The following is a 19,408-nucleotide window of genomic DNA, read 5'->3' on the forward strand; positions in this document are numbered from 1 at the left end:
CTCATTTTATTAGCCATATTTAACCAGTTATTGAATGCTAAGTTTTCTTGACTTTCCTGTCTGAAACTCTATTTAGTTCAGTATTAATCTCATTGTGGATCTTGCCAGGTTCTTGCACATACTAGTTTTGTACACAAGGTTTAACTGATGTTAAAATTCATGCTCTTTTATTCTGCTGCTTTGACTTAATTTGAAGTGATTAATAGGTTCATTTTGTCTATACCATTTAATACATGTTTCCCTTGTGAAGTTTCATTCTGGGCACATGCAGTGTGAACTTTGAAATTCAGTTGCATTCTTTCCGTACAGCCAACGGGTGTTTATAGTTTGCTTTCCTTTTGAATTAGGTGATTCAGCTGCTGAAGGTTGGAAAAGCAAAAGAGGTTTCCTATAATGCTTTGGCAACACACATCATTGCAGAGGATGGTGACAACCCTGAAGTTGGGGAAGCACGGGAAGTGTTTGATCTGCCAGTGGTTAAGGTAAACTTTGTATTCTTCAGTCAATCTGTCATTTCAATAAAATGTTTTAAAGCTGTTAAATAACTCATTAAAAGTGTCATGTTTATTTTTCTCTCGTCTATTAGCTGAATTAATACCCAAAGCTACTCCAAAATTTACATATCAAAAGTAAGAGTTTAATTTAATTCACTATTGACTGGACTTCCATTTCCTTGTACTTTGTGAAGTGTTTTCAGATATTAAGCTGCAATTTCCATGAGCCGCAGAATAATAGGACAGTATAGAAGAAAGACTGCAGTCTATCAAATGACTATTGTCCCTCAATAACCACAGGAATGCTGAAGAGTAGATAAAAGAGCAGATTTTGGAAAAGTGCAGAATTAACAGGGTTGTTATAGGTGATTTAGTACTAGGTAATGAACAAAATAAACAGGATTACTAAAGAAACCGATTATATTGAAATAGTTATCAAAAGATTAAAAATATATGTGATATAGTAATATATGCACTTCTTCACTAATGCATTAAACAACAAGACTATACATTTAAAATGCAAGTTGAAGTTATATTTTATTTCTTAAAGACATATCAGTGTGAAGGCTGTTGTTGCTTAGCCTGAATAAAAACATTAAACTGTGGGGGGTAGGTGGGGGCGGTCTTTGACAAAGCAACACGCTTATCATGTTGGACATCCAATCAAATTCAAATTTTTTGTTTTAATGGCTACAAGTGTTGAAAATCCTGATTTGCAAAGATATGCTGTTGCAAATGGAATTAAAGCTTCCACAGCGTGCTTTACAATGTAAACATAGGCTTCTCTCAAGGAACACCAGAATTCTCCAAGGCTTTTTGAGTTAAACTCCAAATGTGATTTCTATTGGTGACAAAGTCACAGGTACTGCTAATACTTCTGTGGTCTGTTGCCTACGTACATTCATAAATTTCAGTTAGAGGTTAGAGAAAATAAAGACGTAATTTTTATCCCCATCCAAGTTCACAAATTCTCAGGTTAACCCTTATCTAGAAACTATGCACATTGGTTGACAGCATCACCACCACACAAGGACAAGTATAGAGGAGACAGTCAATTATACTCAAATCCTTGAGAAAACACAAAGCCTTTCATCCAAAATCCTGACAGCCCCAAAAAACACTGTAAATAATGCATCTGAACTCCTCAAAAACCTTATGTAGTATTTCAGACCACAGATCTAACTTGATTTAAGCATATCTTTTAAAATATAAAAGTGCAGATTATAAAATCAGAAACAATACATTATCATCAGCATATTTGAGAGAGCAGGTGACTTTTTTTAAACGTTTTTTTTCCATGTTTTAACTTTGTATTTCTACTTTTCTTTAAACATTTGATAATCTTCAGCTGTCACAGATGTGCATTACTTGCATTGAGCTTTTACAAGAGGGGCAGAAAATTAGCTTTCCCTAAAAGTGCACCAATCCTCCCAGAATACCACTTGTTGTTTGAGCATGTATAGACTTTTTTTTTGTCATTATTTCCTAAACAATGCAGTATAACAACTATTTTACATAGCATTTACATTATATTAGGTATTATAAGTAATCTAAAGATGATTTAAAGTATACAGGAGGATGTGCGTGGGTTATTGTGGATCAGGATCGAAAAAATCGGAAGTTCTCTTACTGAGTCGGAACAGGTACATTTAGCGTCAGTTAGTCAAACGGTTGTCGTAGTATGTAGTATATATTTTACCCTTCTATGCATATAAAACGCTTAAGAACGTATGTTTCAGCTCCAGGGGGATCAAAAACCCAAAACCCAATAATTAAACCACTGTGTTGCTTAGTAATAATTGTAGCTTTCATTGGGGCAGGGCTTTTCTCACTTTATCCTTTAAAATTGTTCCGATTGTTAACCGACTTTCCAATGACCGATGGCGTTTCACCTCTTTATTATTTCCACCTTATTTTCAATCGTTATCGTGATTATTTTCATGAGCAGAAACACTGCGGATTCAGATCTCTGCCGCTGGATCCTAATGCCCGCTACACTGAGCCAGGTTAAATAAGGTCTGGGGTTTCACTGGGTCCTAAGGTCCACCGCATTGCGACAGGTTGAATAAGGGACTTGAGCATCCGTGAATTTTGGTATCCGCAAGGGGTCCCGGAACCAATCCCTCGCGGATAAGGAGGACCGACTGTAAGTCGGTTTGGCTGTGGTGAACGAGAAATCTGCACATTTTTTTTCTTTTGAATTAAAATCTGAAAATCCTAGAATGCTGCCTGGATTAGAGGACTTTCGATAGATACTTTATTGATCCCAAAGGAAATTAGTGTCACAGTAGCATTACAAGTGCATGGATATACAAATATTAGAAATGAAATAAGAAAGAAAAAATAAGTTATCTCAACCAGCCTAAGAGGGAGGGGGGGGGTCATCACTTCCCTGGCTATAAGTTGACTCGTTATAGAGCCTAATGGCCCAGGGTAAGAATGACCTCATATAATTCTCTTTGGAGCAGCGCACTTGTCTTGGTCTATTACTAAAACTGCTCCTCTGTTCGACCAAGGTGGCATGCAGTGGGTGAGAAATATTGTTCAGAATTGCCAGGGTTTTCTGTAGGGACCTTTGTTCTGCCACAGCCTCCAGTGTGTCCAGTTTGACTCCGATAACAGAGCTAGCCTTTCTAATCAGTTTTTTAAGCCTGTTGGCATCACCCGTGTTGATGCCACAGCCCCGGCACACCACTGCATAGAGGATTGTACTGTCGGAAACAGACTGGTAGAACATGTGAAGGAGAGGAAGTCTCCTCAGGAGGTAGAGCTGGCTCTGGCCCTTCTTATACACAGTCTCTGTGTCAGTGCTCCACTCAAGTATGTCATCCAGGTCCTCCACATTCTCACCGTCAATAGCAACAGGGAGCACGGCAGCCTTAGTCTTCATAAACAACACACACAAAATGCAGGAGGAACTCAGCAGGTCAGGCAGCGTCTATGTGAAACACCCTGGTTTCCTTGGCTGTGTAAGTGTAGAGAAGAGAACTTCCGGACAGAGTGACAGACGGAGCACGGTGCTTTTTTTTGGACAATGTTTTTGTAGCTGCTTTTGCTTAATTCACACCGGATTTCATTTCATTTTCATTTTCTTTGGTGCTTTTCCAGGTTTTCTTTTCAAAGTTCAAAGTGAATTTAATATCAGAGTACATACATGTCACCATATGCAACCCTCAGATTCATTTTCTTGTGGGCATACTCAGTAAATCCAAGATCCATAATAGCATCAACGAAAGTCTGTGCCCAACAGAGTAAACGTCAACGTGCAAAAGACACCAAACTGCAAATACAACAGAGAAAAAAAAACAATAAATAAAGTAACATTAAATATTGAGAACATGAGATGAAGAGTCCTTGTGAGTCAATGGGTTGTGGGAAGAGTTCAGTGATGGAGTAAGTTAAGTTATCCCCTCTGGTTCAAGAGCCTAATATTTGACAGGTAATAATCATTCCTGAACTTGGTGATGTGAGTTCTGAGGCTCCTGTACCACTTGCTGATGGCAGCAGCAAGAAGAGAGCCTGACCTTAGTGGTGGGAGTACTGATGATGGGTACTGCTCTCCTGCGACAGTGTTCCATGTAGATGTGCTCAGTGGTGGGGACGGGTTTATACGTGATGAACTGGGCTGTATCCACTTCTTGTAAGATTTTCTGTTCAAGGAGATTGGTATTTCTGTACCAGGCTGTGATGCAGCCAGTCAACATATTCTCCCCCACACATCTCTGCAAGTTTAACAAAGTTTTAGATGTCATGCTGAATCTTCGTAAACTTCTAGGGAAGTAGAGGCACTGCCGTGCTTTCTTCGTAATTCCACAAGGAGGTATTGAGGCCAAGGTCTTGAAGCTTATTGATTAATTTGGAGAGGATGATAGCATCAAATGTTGAGCTATAGTCGATAAAGAGCATCCTTAAGTATACATCTTTGCTGCCCAAAAGTTTCAGGGTTGAGTGAAGAGCCAATGAAATGCCATCTGCTATGGACCTTTTAAATGGAAATATTTTATGTCCTGGGAGCAGGAGGATGTATATGAGATTATTCATGCCTGCCTTGCTGTCCCATAAGGATAGCTTGAAAAACTTATTTTACTGTATCTTGGTATATGCAACAGTAATAAACCATACAGATGGGTTTACAGATGAGCTTAGCATCCATTCTTATTTTGTTTATTTCTTTATTCTTTGGTTGTGGTTGGAACCCTTTTCATTATCTTTATTTTAAAGTTCTTTCTTTGCAAATGTTTGCTTCTTTTTTCATGAGCTGTTCTCATGAGGGCAATATATTTACATTTCTTTGTGACAGAGTTCTTTGCTGCACAGTTTCCCAAACAAATAAACTTGTGTGGTGCAAGCCAGTTTAGCAACTTGTTCATCTTGATGGAAAACTGAGATTAAGTCAATGCGAATTTTATCACAATTAACTTGCAGCATTTCCTTTTGAGAATATTAGCTTCAAAAGCTCAAAGATGATGAATTTTCATTGAACCAGCTTATTGGATGCCAGTAGTGTTTATTTGCATTCTGTCTCCTGCTCCCTAGTAGTTCTTGGTTGCAATTGCATTGTACCTAATGCTCCCAGTGAAATCACAATCAACATTCCACTGCCGTTGGAATTAATCTCTGTCTTAAGTTAAAATATTTATTACAAATAATGTCACTTAACATTCAGTGGAGTACACCAGCTGCCAAGTAGGTGAACTTTCTTAAATAGCATAAATGATGTTTCATTTCTGTCTATACAGAAATGCATTCCTCCAATTTCCTTTTGCAAGTAGTGTTATTGTAATATGAACAAAGTCACTGGAGAGATGCAGCTGGTGTATATATAAAGTAGTCTTATTTGACAAAGTGAGACACTCTGAAGGAAGAACCCTGTTCGATCTGATATTTCATGTCATTTTATATGTTAAAGATAAAAAATACTATATTTGCAATGTATCTACAGTGCTTCCTTTGAATTACATATAATTTTCACTCCTCCTACTTTATATCCACACTCCAGGCATCCAAAATGAATGTTAATCAGCATTATCTGTTTTCTTCAATCTGTTAGTTCACAGCTCTAGGAACCTGTTGTTCAGAGCTGCATTTTAAATTTAACCTACTGTCCATGTTCCGGTTGAAAGATCGGTTGCTGAAGTTAGGATGTGTCGCAAAACATTAACTTCACCTAAGTCCAGATTGTACCCTAGCTCTGTCATAGAGCAGATCAGACCCAGCTGATATAAATTGTGGATGGTAAAGTGAGACTGTTGCAAACGATATGCAGTGTCTTGTAAATATATGCAGTCCACCAACGTTTGCTCACATAAATGTGTATTGCACCCTGGGATTTTGATCATTTTTTTTCATTTGAAGCTACTCCATGGTCGCTCTGGCAGTGTGCTTTGGGTCCTTGTCCTGCTGAAAGACTAACTTTCTCCCCAGTTTAAGCTTTCTGGCAGAGGCTAGCAGTTTAATCTCTGTACTTAGCAATATTCATCTTCCCATTAATCCTGACCAGATTTCTAGTCCCTTCTGCTGAAAACATCCCTATAGCATGATGCTACCTCATACTTTACAGTAGGGTTGGTGTTACCTGGCTGATGCACGGTATTAGATTTATGCTGCAGGTACAGGTGTTGAGGTCAAAATGTTCCATTTTAGTTTCGTCCAACCACAAGAACTTCTTTGACATCTTTGCAGTAACTTCTAAGTGATGCATTGCAAAGTCTTTGCAGGTAAGGATTTGCTTTTTTTAGCCAGGGCATTTTTTCTTGCCACTCTTCCATAAATAGCCTTTTGTGCAAAGCCTTGGGGATTGCGGAGCCATAAACTTCATCTCCATTGTAGCCACTGAATTCTGCAGCTTACTTGGAGTGACTTGGCATCACAGTAGCCTCCCTTACAAGTACCTTTCTTCTCTGGCAGGTAAGTTTAGAGGGGCAGCCTGACCTAGACAGCATTACTATGGCTTCATGTTTTTTCCACTTTTTCATGATGGGCTACACTGAGCACTGAGGTATTTCAGTGCCTTTGAGATGGTCTTGTAATCATCTCCAGATTTGTGCTTCTCTATTATCATCTCCCTGACTTATCTTGAATGCTCTTTTGTCTTCGTTTTGGTTTGGTGTTTTGAAAATCACGGGTTTTGGAATTTTCCTTTTAATTTGACGTGATGCACTATGTTTTGTAGATGAGCACAATAAAATTCTACTTCAATATATTTTAAATTTAGAAAATGAGACTGTAAAATGTGAAAATACTTCTGGAGGCTGAATACTTTTTCAAGGCACGGTATTTATTTTGGTCATAGGTTGACATCCCACTCCAGAGACCAGAGCACATAATATTGAATGAGCTCCTTTGGTGTGGTGTTGAAGGAATGTTAGGGATTCTGCCAGTGAGAGAAGAGGATTGATAATCGATAAGCAGCAAGGAATCTTTCATAAGCAGTACCTTCCTATTTATTAGTATGCATTCATATGAAATTAATCTCTTGTGCTTACTTAAGGGTCATGTTTAATTCTGAGTAACATAGTTAGCCATGAAACAGTGCGCAATTTGATGTTGCAAATATTCATTCATGAATGTGGGTTTGGCCGGGAAGGGCAGATTTAGTTCTATGAAGGTTTCTGGGACCGCGGCAGTTTGTGTGGCGGCTTTTATTTTTCGAGTGGTTTATATTTAATGAGCGCTAGGCTACTTTAGATGCCCTGCTGAGAAAGAGCCAAGTAATTTACAGAGACATAAAGATCAGAGCAGAAGAAAACAGTATCTTTCCTTCTATACGTTTATGTGGATATGCATTTCTACCAAAGGAGATGTAAGGTACTCCTTCCCTCCACTAACGTGCAGATCACCTCTGGGCAAGGTGTAGCACCTGCTTGGTCACCCTGATCAGGGTGACACGAACTCAATGGAAGTTGCTGGTGGATGGTCGTATGAGCAGCTGGTGTACATCAAGTCCTGGTTATGTGACCACTGCTGCTAGGCAGACAATATCTGAAGAGCATTGATAATGGTTGGGATTACCCATCTTGTAAAGACACTGTCGAGAAGAAGGTAATGGGGAAAACACTTCTGTAGAAATATTTGGCAAGAACAATCATGGTCACGGAAAGGTGGTGATCACCATGTCATACGACACAGCAGATAACGAATGAATGGTGTTTTAATAAATTACAGGGCTTAGGAGAAATTGCAATGTGGAACTTTAAATATAACTTAGTCTTCTTGTATCAAACATTTTAATGCAATATGTGGAAAATATTAAATGTATGAAATTAATTTACTTTTTCTTCTTTTGCAGCCTTCCTGGGTATTTTTGTCAGTTCAGTGTGGCCAACTCCTTCCGTATCCTTTCAGTGTTGTTGGAGAAGGAACACTCAATGGACGTGGGATTTAAAAGTTGCAGTTATAGCCTGCCATAGGATTGTATAGCTGATGGAATTACTTTTGTTTTGTTTGTTTTTTTCTTGATGGGAGGGGATCTGATGAGCACGCCAATCTCAGTACGATCATGCACTGGGTGGAACGCTGGTGACAGTGCTTTTGTTCGGTGACTGTCACTTATGTGGATTTGCAGGTGGATAAAATCCTTCAGCTTCTGTAATTTGTCAGAAATTGTAGCCAGGATGTTCAGTGTTTTGAATGCTGTGGTCTCATCACATGGGGCGTGGGATCTCAGGTTTCATTCTTCGTCACTGTTATTTGTTAATCACATAATTTATTTTGCTTGTATTTCTTAACTTAAAATACTCAGAGTAAATGGTTTCTCACCAGAAGGAGGACAGATATTTTCAGGGATTACAGCTTGCCTTTCACGGGTATGTTGCTACAGTTTATTCTGTATATTCCTCAAGCAAGGTTAGTATTTGTTTTGGGACTGACAACCTCAGAACATTACCAAATCACTTTGCAGTCCATCAGTACATTATAAGTAGAATAATTTATAAAGATTGGCACCTCTGACACTCTAATATTCACTCTCTTCAACAGTGTACTGTGCTGTTAAAAGATGAACTTCCATTACAGACGCAGACTACTATGACACATATTTCAATTGTTTATTTTGCAACTTCCATGTAAATCTCTGGGCCCTTTGTAATTGCTATTACTCCATTCCTTTTAAATTATCCATTTAGTGTTGAAGCCTAATGCTCAGTCCTAATTGCCCTTGAGAAAGTGGTGACATTCCACCTTCTTGAACCACAATGAATAATTAACATGGTGCTTGTAATTAAACTGTGAGCCTTGTTATAACTGGGGCCAAAGCATTAATTTTTGCAGCACTCTGAACCTTTGTCTGTCACCCGGAAAAAGACCTATTTACTGTTTCTGACTGTTAGTTTTTCTATCTGTGCATGTATATTACCCCCAGTAAAATATATCCGTGTACTTGCACCTTTCTGTTTCAGGTGTCTGCGGAAGATCGCAACATATTGTGGGCCTTGATTACCTTCCATGGAGGAGACTGTCAGCTGAAATTTAACAAGGCTTGCACCCATTTGGTAGTACCAGAACCTCAGGGGGTGAGTGTTCCTTTTGTAGCTTGTTGACACATGGGATGAAATTCCAACTAGTTGTATTCACTGTTGCATTTTTTTTGTCATCAGTGACTGAATGGCATATAGGCTGGCATTTCCTTTGCCAGTTAATGGGGGCCATGATGCATTGGTGTTCTGCTGTGTTTGGTTTCTCCCTTAATGGTGGAAGGCCCATTTTGTCTTGGTAGACATGATTAATTTTGAAGCTTACAAGATTTATTCTTCTACAGATTGGTAGCCAGACAAGTCTACATGCTCGCATACCTCCAGTTGCCTAATTTTTCAGCAGATGAAGAATTGGGTGCAGTGTGGTTGGGTGAGAAAGGCAATTTTTAAAAAATGTGTTCCTTAAAAAAAAAACAAAATTTAGAGAGCACCTTGTCTTACTAGCTCTTTGCCATCTTTCTCTCTGTCCTCACTCCTCAACACCCTCCATAAAAAAACAAGGTTGCTCAATTGTCACTGCATTTCTAAATCAAAACCAAGTGTTTGTTGGGTTGGTTGTAACATGTTTTGGTCTAACTTTAATCAGAGGAGGTTTTAGAGTCTTGTAAAATTCAAAACCAGCATTCATTCCTTAAAAGCACCTCTACGTTATTGAGTTTATCTTGATGAAGTACAATTAATTTGGTTTGTTATACCACCGTAGAAATGAGCTGTTAGGTCTACTTGATGGATATGGGTATTCATACTTACTGACAGTCTTCACTTTTGCCTGTTACTTTCCCCTTTCCCAGATCCCAGCCAGGTTTCCACATTTATTACAGTGCAATCCCCTTTATAACATAATTATTAAATCTTCTTCCATCACACTTCCATTAGCCATAGTTAAAGTTAAAATCTGTCCCAAGCCTTATAGGCTCATAGGCTGGTGCTTATGCAGGCTTCTGTGGCATGAAGCGACTGAGAGTACGAGACTCCTTCACCCCCCAGATAGGACGCCAGTCTGTCGCGAGGTTAATCCCCAGCAGTTTGCCAGTACCCATTTTCAGCTGGGTAGACTGGAGCAGTGTGTGGTTAAGTGCCTTGCTCAAGGACATAACACGCTGCCTCAGCTGGGGCATTAGCCATAGGAACATTAACAAATTAAAATCAGAACTTCAGCCCCCAATGTAGCTGTCCCTTCAGGGTTAATGCTCCATTCATATAATTTTTCATTCTATTCTGTATCCCCTGTGATCATGCTGTGTTAAAACATGCTCATTATTTTACTTAAGTTTTTTTTTAAACCAACATGTTTGCTAGTTTTGTATCCCACTGCCAATGGAAACAGTTGCTTTTTACTCCATAAAAATGCTCTAATTTTGAAATCATTTCTCTTTAAATGTTTGGTTCTGAAGTATTTGTGTGCTTAAGAAGGCTTATGGAATGCTTGCTTTTATTAGTTAAGGCATTGAGTTTAAAAGGTCAAGAAGTTATGTTGCAACTTTCTAAACCTCTGGTTAGGCCACATCTGGAGTATTGTATCCAGTTCTTGTTGCCCCCCTATAGGAAGGTTGTTGAGGCTTTGGAGAGGGAGCAGAAGATGCTTTCCAGGATGCTTTCTGGTTCAGAGGGCATGTGCTATCATGAGAGGCTGGACAAACTTGGGCTGTTTTCTTTGGAGTGGCTGAGGAGAGATTTGATAGAGGTTTATAAGATTGTGAGAGGCATAGATTAGACAGAGTTATCCCAGGTTAGAAATGTCTAATACCAGAGGTGTTTTTGTGTTGGAGCAGGAGGAAATGGCGTTGCTGGTTAAGAGGGAAATTGCCTTTATCTATGTTGTTATCATGAATGAATTGCTGTTTTTGAAGTCCAGTTCTTTTAAAGGCTCATTCTTCAGATGTATCGAACTTGCCTTTCAAGCTGACTTCAATGGCCCGTATGTGCCGGACCATAAAATCTTCTTTTTACAGCCAGTTGTTAAAAGCAAATGTCCACGAGACAGACTGTGTTGTGGCCATAAACATTTATTTAATGGCTTGTTGCCACATTGATTGGGTAGCGATAATAACATCTGGGGTTGTTGCTTGTGACCTGCCCAAGTATGGTTATCCTGTTTAGTACTTGCATTTTACAGCATTTTATTAGCCAAAACTGATGTTTTTTTTCATTCTATCAGGAAGTAGTTTAATGTTTTATGGTGCTATCATTAATTCTAGGTTGCCTGTCACTATCGAAGTGTTACTGTTGGGTTTCTTTTGGATATAAACCCACTTCACAAGTAGAATAGAGCTATAAAATATTTCACTCTTGGCATGAGACATAGTTGCATAGCTTTTTGAAATTACCGATGTGCATTACTTCTAGTCCGACAACAGCTTGATGTTTTTTTCAAATTCCAGTCTATTTGTCTGAAAAAATCCAGTCTATCTGTCTGCCTTCCACGCTTCCTCCTTTCTGTTCTGCATTCCTCCTTCCTGCCATTCAACCCTGTTCTGCATTTTCTCTCTTATCTCGCCTTTTGGACATGTAGTTTGCTTTCAACAGCTTCTTAGAAATTTTGCTTTGGAATTCTTTTTCTAAATCCCTCTGTATCTTAAAGCCTAACTAAGGAAAGAAACATGGTGCTTTGCATCCCAGGTCTCAGGATCCGGGATGTTTCTGAATGCGTCCACGATGTCCTAAAGTGGGAAGCTAAACGGCTGGAGGTCATGGTACATATTGGTACCGATGACATAGGTAGGAAAAGTGAGTAGGTCCTGAAAACAGATGCAGAGAGTTGGGGAGGAAGTTGAGAAGCAGGACTTCAAAGGTTGTAACCTCAGGATTACTGCCTGTGCCACGTGGCAGTGAGTATAGGAATAAAGTGAGGTGGAGGATAAATGTGTGGCTGAGGGATTGGAGCAGGGGGCAGGGATTCAGATTTCTGGATCATTGGGACCTCTTTTGGGGTAGGGGTGACCTGTACAAAAAGGACGGGTTGTACTTGAATCCGAGGGGTCCAATATCCTGGCAGGAAGGTTTGCTAAGGCTATTGAGGAGAGTTTAAACTAGAATTGCTGGGGGGTGGGAACCAAACTGAAGAGATGGAGAAAAGGATGGTTGGCTCACAAATCAAGAAAGCTTGTAGACAGTGTGAGAGGGAGGATCGGCAGGTGATAGAGACGGGTATGCTCAGACCGATGGTGTGAGATGTGTCTATTTTAATGCAAGAAGAACCATGACCAAAGTGGATGAGCTTAGTGCGTGGATCAGTACTTGGAGCTATGATGTTGTGGTTATTACAGAGACTTGGATGGCTCAGGGGCAGGAATGGCTACTTGAAGTGCCGGGCTTTGGATGTTTCAGAAAAGACAGGGAGGGAGGCAAAAGAGGTGGGGGCATGGCACTGCTGATCAGAGATAGTGTCACGGCTGCAGAAAAGGAGGAAGTCATGGAGGGATTGTCTACTGAGTCTCTATGGGTGGAAGTTAGAAACAGGAAGGGGTCAATAACTCTACTGGGTGTTTTTTATAGATCACCCAATAGTAATAGGGACATCAACGAGCAAATAGGAAGACAGATTCTGGAAAGGTGTAATAATCACAGGGTTGTTGTGGTGGGAGATTTTAATTTCTCAAATATTGATTGGCATCTCCCTAGAGCAAGGGGTTTAAATGGGTGGAGTGAGTTTGGTGTGTTCAGCAAGGTTTCCTGACACAATATTTAGATAAGCCTACAAGAGAAGAGGCTGTACTTGATCTGGTATAGGGAAATGAACCTGGTCAGATGACAGGTCTCTCAGTGGGAGAGCATTTTGGAGATGGTGATCACAATTGTATGTCCTTTACCGTAGCATTGGAGAGGGATTGGAACAGACAAGTTAGGAAAGCGTTTAATTGGAGTAAGGGGGAATATGAAGCTATCAGGCAGGAACTTGGAAGCATTAATTGGGAACAGGTGTTCTCAGGGCAATGTACGGCAGAAATATAGCAAATGTTCAGGGGAATATTGGTGTGGCATTCTGCATAGGTACATTCCAATGAGAGGGAAAGGATGATAAGGTACAGGAACCGTGGTGTACAAAGGCGGTTGAAGGTCTAGTGAAGAAGAAATGAAAAGCTTATGAAAGGTTGAAAAAGCTAGATATCTAGAAGATCTAGCTGGAAGGAGCGTAAGAATGAAATTAGGAGAGCCAGAGGCAGCCATGAGAAGGCCTTGGCGAGCAGGATTGAAGAAAACCCCGAGGCTTTCTATAAGTATGTGAAGAGCAAGAGGATAAGACGTGAGGGAATAGGACCAGTCAAATGTGACAGTGGAAAAGTGTGGAAAGAACTGGAGGAGATAGCTGAGGTATTTAATGCATACTTTAATTCAGTATTCACTACGGAAAAGGATCTTGGCGGGTGTAGGGATGACTGACAGCAGATTGAAAAGCTTGAGCATATAGACATTAAGAAAGAGGATGGGCTGGAGCTTTTGGAAAGCATTCAGTTGAAAAAGTCTCCTGGTCTGGATGAGATGTACCCTAGGCTACTGTGGGAGGCAATGGAGGAGATTGCTGAGCCTCTGGGAATGATCTTTGCATCATTAATGGGGACGGGAGAGGTTCTGGAGGATCGGAGGGTTGCAGATGTTGTTCCTTTATTCAGGAAAGGGAGTAGAGATAACCCAGGAAATTATAGACCAGTGAGTCTTACTTCAGAGGTTGGTAAGTTGATGGAAAAGATCCTGAGAGGCAGGGTTTATGAACATTTGTAGAGCCATAATATGATTAGGAATAGTCAGCATGGCTTTGTCAAAGGCAGGTCATGCCTTACGAGCCTGATTGAATTTTTTGAGGATGTGACTAAGCACACTGATGAAGGTAGAGCCATAGATGTAGTGTATATGGATTTCAGCAAGGCATTTGATAAAGGCTTATTGAGAAAGTAAGGAGACATGGGATCCAAGGGGACCTTGCTTTTTGGATCCAGAAGGCAAAGAGTGATTGTAGACGGATCATATTCTGCATGGACGTCAGTGACCAGTGGTGTGCCTCAGGGATCTGTTCTGGGACCCCTACTCTTCATGATTTTTATAAATGACCTGGATGAGAAAGAGGAGGGATGGGTTAGTAAGTTTGCTGAAGACACAAAGGTTGGGGGTGTTGTGGATAGTGTGGAGGGCTGTCAGAGGTTACAGCAGGACATCGATAGGATGCAAAACTGGGCTGAGAAGTGGTAGATGGAGTTCAACCCAGGTAAGTGTGAGGTGGTTCATTTTGGTTGGTCAAATATGATGGCAGAATATAGTATTAATGGTAAGACTTTTGGCAGTGTGGAGGATCAGAGGGATCTTGGGGTCCACATACGTAGGACACTCAAAGCTGCTGTGCAGGTTGACTGTGTGGTTAAGAAGGCATACGGTGCATTGGTCTTCATCAACCGTGGGATTGAGTTTAAGAGCTGAGAGATAATGTTACAGTTATATGGGACCCTGGTCAGACCCCACTTGGAGTACTGTGCTCAGTTCTGGTCACCTCACTGTAGGAAGGATGTGGAAACTATAGAAGGGGTGCAGTGGACATTTACATGGGATATTGCCTGGACTGGAGAGTGTGCCTAATGAGAATAGGTTGAGTGAACTCCGCCTTTTCTCCTTGGAGCAGCAGAGGATGAGAGGTGATCTGGTAGAGGTGCATAAGAGGATGAGAGGCATTGATTGTGTGGATAGTTGGAGGCTTTTTCCCAGGGCTGAAAAGGCTATCACAAGAGTGCACAGTTTTAAGGTGCTTGGAAGTAGGTACATAGGAAATGTCAGGTGTAAGTTTTTTTACGCAGAGAGTGGTGAGTGCGTGGAATGGGCTGCCAGCAACGGTGGTGGAGATGGAGAATATAGGGTCTTTTAAGAGACTCCTGGATAAGTACATGGAGCTCAGGAAAATAGAAATAGGTGATTTCTAAGGTAGGGACGTGTTCGGCACATCTTTGTGGGCTGAAAGGCCTGTATTGTGCTGTAGGTTTTCTTTGTTTCTATATTGGTGTCTGCAAAACTCATTAGGTTATTCCACCTTGACTGTTCTTGCAGTGAATACAACTCAGGGACTGTAGGTGCCACAGATTAGCAAATTGCAGAAAACAATTGTATGGCTCTTTTTTAATATGAAGTTACTGGAAGCAGTAGTGACAATCTGTCCAACCAGTCCTGAGCACTGAATCAGAATCAGGATTAATATCACCAGCATATGCCATGAAATTTGTTAACCTTATGGCAGCAGTGAAATACATGATAAATATAGAGGGGGAAAAACTGAATTACATTAAGTATGGTTTGTTGGCATCCATCTGTCTCGAAGAGTGATGGGTGATTATCCTCACAAGCCTGTGGGAAAGGTATGGGGATCTGAGATGCCCAGTGATCAAGATCCCTCTCTCAGCCTCACCAATGTAGTCCAAAGGAAAGCTTATGAAGCAATACGTTTGGCAGCAGCTTGGCTGCAGGAGTGGCCAGAAGGATGTTCGAAGATGCCCAGCTGCCTTAGCTGGCTCCACTCCAGATTTGTTATCTGGGTTTACTCCTGTAGCCTTCGTGTCTCCCGAGGCTGTCCGCAAGGCAGTGGGGCTATTTACCCGTCCACACACCGATGGGCCTTTGTGCCATGTCTACAGGGGTCAGACCTCCTCCCGGTCCGGCTGTCTGAAAGGAGTTCAGTTTCCATGTGTAGCAGTAAGTATATATGTCCATTAAATAGTTAAGTTAAAATGGATACTGTGAAGAAAAAAACAGAAATAAAAAAAGGTAGGTAGTTTTCATAGGTTCAATGTCCATTTAGAAATCGGATGGCAGAGGGGAAGAAGCTGTTCCTGAATCGCTGATTGTGCGCCTTCAGGTTTCTGTACCTACTTTCTGACAGTAGCAGTGAAAAGAGGGCATGTCCTGGGCGGCAGGGATCCTTAATGATGGGCGCTGCCTTCCTAAGGCACCGCTCCTTGAAGATGTCTTCGATACTATGGAGACTCGTATTGATGATGGAGGTGACTAGTTGTCCAAGTGTCTGCAACTTGTTTCCATCTTATGAAGTATACCAGACCAGTGATGCAGCCAGTCAGAATGATCATTTGTAGAAGTTTTTATGTGTTTTAGTTGACAAACCTAATCTCCTTAAGCTGTTACTGAAGCATAGCTGCGGTCTTGCGGCCTTGCTGCATCAATATGTTGCATCCTGGTTAGGTCCTCAGACATTGACACCCAGGAACTTGAAATTGCTCACTGTCTCCACTTCTGATCCCTCTATGAGGATTGGTTTTTGTGTTCCTTCGTCTTACCCTTCCTGAAGTCCACAATCAGCTCTTTGATCTTACTGACATTGTCTGCAAGGTTTTTGCTGCGACATCAGAATCAGGTTTATTATCACCAGCATGTGACGTGAAATTTCTTAACTTAGCAGCAGCAGCAGTTCAATGGAATACATAATCTAACTGAGGAAGAAGATATATATTATAATAATAAATAAAATAAAAATAGCAATAAATAAGCAAGTAAATCAATTATGTATATTGAATAGATTAAAAAAGTGCAAAAACAAAAATACTGTATATTTAAAAATAAGTGAGGTAGTGTCCAAAGATTCAATGTCCATTTAGGAATTGGATGGCAGAGGGGAAGAAGCTGTTCCTGAATCATTGAGTGTGTGTCTTCAGGCTTTTGTACCTCCTACCTGATGGTAACAATGAGAAAAGTGCATGCCCTGGGTACTGGAGGTCCTTAATAATGAACGCTGCCTTTCTGAGACACTGCTCTCTGAAGATGTCCTGGGTACTTTGTCGGCTAGTACCCAAGATGGAGCTGACTAGATTTGCAACCTTCTGTAGCTTCTTTCAGTCCTGTGCAGTAGCCCCTCTATACCAGACAGTTATGCAGCCTGTCAGAATGCTCTCCATGATCCAACTATAGAAATTTTTGAGTGTATTTGTTGACTTGCCAAATCTCTTCAAACTCCTAATAAAGTATAGCCGCTGTCTTGCCTTCTTTATAACTGCATCGATGTGTTGGGACCTGGTTAGATCCTCAGAGATCTTGACATCCATGAGCTTGAAGCTGTTCACTGTCTCCACTTCTGATCCCTCTATGAAGATTGGTATATGTTCCTTCGTCTTACCCTTCCTGAAGTCCACAATCAGCTCTTTCATCTTACTGAAGTCGAGTGCCAGTCAACTAACTGGTATACCTTGCTCCTGTATGCCCTTTCCTCACCATCTGAGATTCTGCCAATATTGGATCATTCAATTGATGAATTATCTCTGTGAAGCTGCTAAAATATATGTGGTTTTCAAAAATAAATTTCACCAGCTGTGTTCTAATGCCACGTTCCTATGCAACATTTTTTACAGCTAAAAATTGAAAGTATTCAGCAGTTCAGGGTGAGGAATAGCTAAGAGTTTATAAACAAAAATGTTTATTCTGTGGTTGAAATTTTCAGCTTTCTTGTTACAGAGCAGTAATTTGCACTATTTTTCAAGTGAAGACTATCTTAGCCAGAAACCCATATGCGAACCACTATATTATACAATGTAAACACTGCACAATCTGTGGTTGTGCATGCACATCTGTAGCTCCTGGTTCTGGCCCAGGCTCCAGCTCCCAGCTCCAAAGAACCAGACTTGAGGTTTGTAGGATCTGTCAGTCTCCTGAAGAGCACTGTATTTGGATTTCAGTGGGATCTTGACACTCCGGAACAGGGCTTTGTTAAATTCTATTTAAGGTAGAATTGGAGATTGACCATGACCTTGGTGACAAAATTTGGTCAGTTTAACTAGAATTAAGGTTATTTACAGTTACAAGAAAAAGTTTGTGAAGCCCTTTGCAATTACCTGGTTTTCTGCATTAATTACTCATACAATATGTCCTGATTATCATCTGTCACAATAATAGACAAACACAATAGCCTAAACTAATAGCACACAAACAATTGTACTTTTCATGTCTTTATTGAGCACATTGTTTAATCGTTCACATTCCAGGCTGGAAAATGTATATCAACCCTTGTATTTAATAATTGGTAGAACCTCCTTCAGAAGCAATACCCTCCACATGTAGCTGCTGATCAGACTTGCACAAAGGTGAGGAGGAATTTTAGTCTATTCCTCCATACAATTTTGTTCCAGTTCAGCAGTATTTCTGGGATCCTTGCATAAGCAGCCACTTCAGGTCGTGCCACAGCATCTCAATTGGGTTAAGGTCTGGACTGACTTGGCCATTCCAAATCATGATTACTTTTAAACCATTCTGTTGTTGATTTCCGCTTGTGTTTTAGATCATTTTTTTTGCATCGTCCAACTTTTATTAAGTTTCAGGTAACGGGCTACTACCCTGACAATCTCTTGTTAAATATCTTGATATAATTTTGAATTCATTGTTCCCTCAATGATTGCAAAGTGTCCAGGCACTGAGACAGCAAAGCAGCCCCAAACCATATAGATCCTTCCACCATGCTTCACAGTTGAGATGAGGTTTTGGTGTCGGTGTGCAGTTCTCTTTTTCCTCCAATCGCAGTGTGCATTTCTGCCAAAAAGTTCAACTTTTGTCTCATCTGTCCACAGAACATTTCCCAGAAGCGTTGTGGAACGTCCAGGTGGTCTTTTACATTGTTCAGTGTTTTTCCTCATAGTGGACACATGAACAGAGACTTTAGCAAGTTCTCTAGATCTCTGTAGGTCTTTTGCCTTTACCCTTGGGTTCTTTTTCACTTCCTTCAGCATTGCACATTATGCTCTTCATGTGAACTTTGCAGGACGTCCACTCCTAGAGGGAGTAGCAACAGTACTGAATTTTCTTCATTTGTAGACACTTTCTCTTTCTGTGGACTGATGAACACTCACTCGGGTGTTTAGAAATGCTTTTGTAGTCTTTTCGAGCTTCATGCATCTACAATTCTTTGAAGGTCCTCTGAAAGACAGATGTTTCTTGAGAAGAGCAGGTTCTGACAGTAACCTGACTTTGTGTCTTTTTTTTATATAGGGCAGGGCACCTCTACAACCCACACCTCCAATCTAGTCTCATTGATAGAACACCTATTTCCAAATAATTTTTATAGAAGGCATTATTCCAGAGATTCACATACTGTTCTGAACCTAGACTGTGATTGTTTATATAATATATTCAGTATTGACGAGAAGAAGTACAATTGTGCGTTATTAGTTCAGGCAGATGTCTATTATTGTGACTAAATGAAGATCAGACCATGTTTTGTTAGTAATCAATGCAGAAAACCAGATAATTGCAAAAGGTTCACAAACTTTTTCTTGCAACTCTATATTCAATCTAACTACTTTTCTTTTGGTATGATCTGCATAAAGCATTTAATTGTGTGAACTATGTTATCCAAGTTGAATTTATTCAGATTTTCAAAATTACTTGCTATTCTTGTAGAGAACGTGAGTGAAATAACCTATTTCATTCCTTATTGTTTATATGAAAAATATAAAATGTTTGCTATTTTATATA

General features: G+C 40.3%; 1 protein-coding gene across 1 annotated transcript in view; it reads left to right on the plus strand.

Moving 5' to 3' along the window:
• paxip1 (PAX interacting (with transcription-activation domain) protein 1) overlaps positions 1-19,408 on the plus strand; it is a 133,505-nt gene that overhangs the window by 15,693 nt on the left and 98,404 nt on the right. Inside the window, exons 2-5 of the mRNA XM_073054904.1 lie at positions 348-482; positions 7,783-7,826; positions 8,236-8,299; positions 8,891-9,004. Of these exons, the coding sequence (XP_072911005.1) occupies positions 348-482; positions 7,783-7,826; positions 8,236-8,299; positions 8,891-9,004 (357 nt within the window). The remainder of the gene's footprint in view (positions 1-347; positions 483-7,782; positions 7,827-8,235; positions 8,300-8,890; positions 9,005-19,408) is intronic.

This window comes from Hemitrygon akajei, chromosome 8 (genome assembly GCF_048418815.1).
Source record: "Hemitrygon akajei chromosome 8, sHemAka1.3, whole genome shotgun sequence".
In the NCBI taxonomy this organism is placed as follows: Eukaryota; Metazoa; Chordata; class Chondrichthyes; order Myliobatiformes; family Dasyatidae; genus Hemitrygon; species Hemitrygon akajei.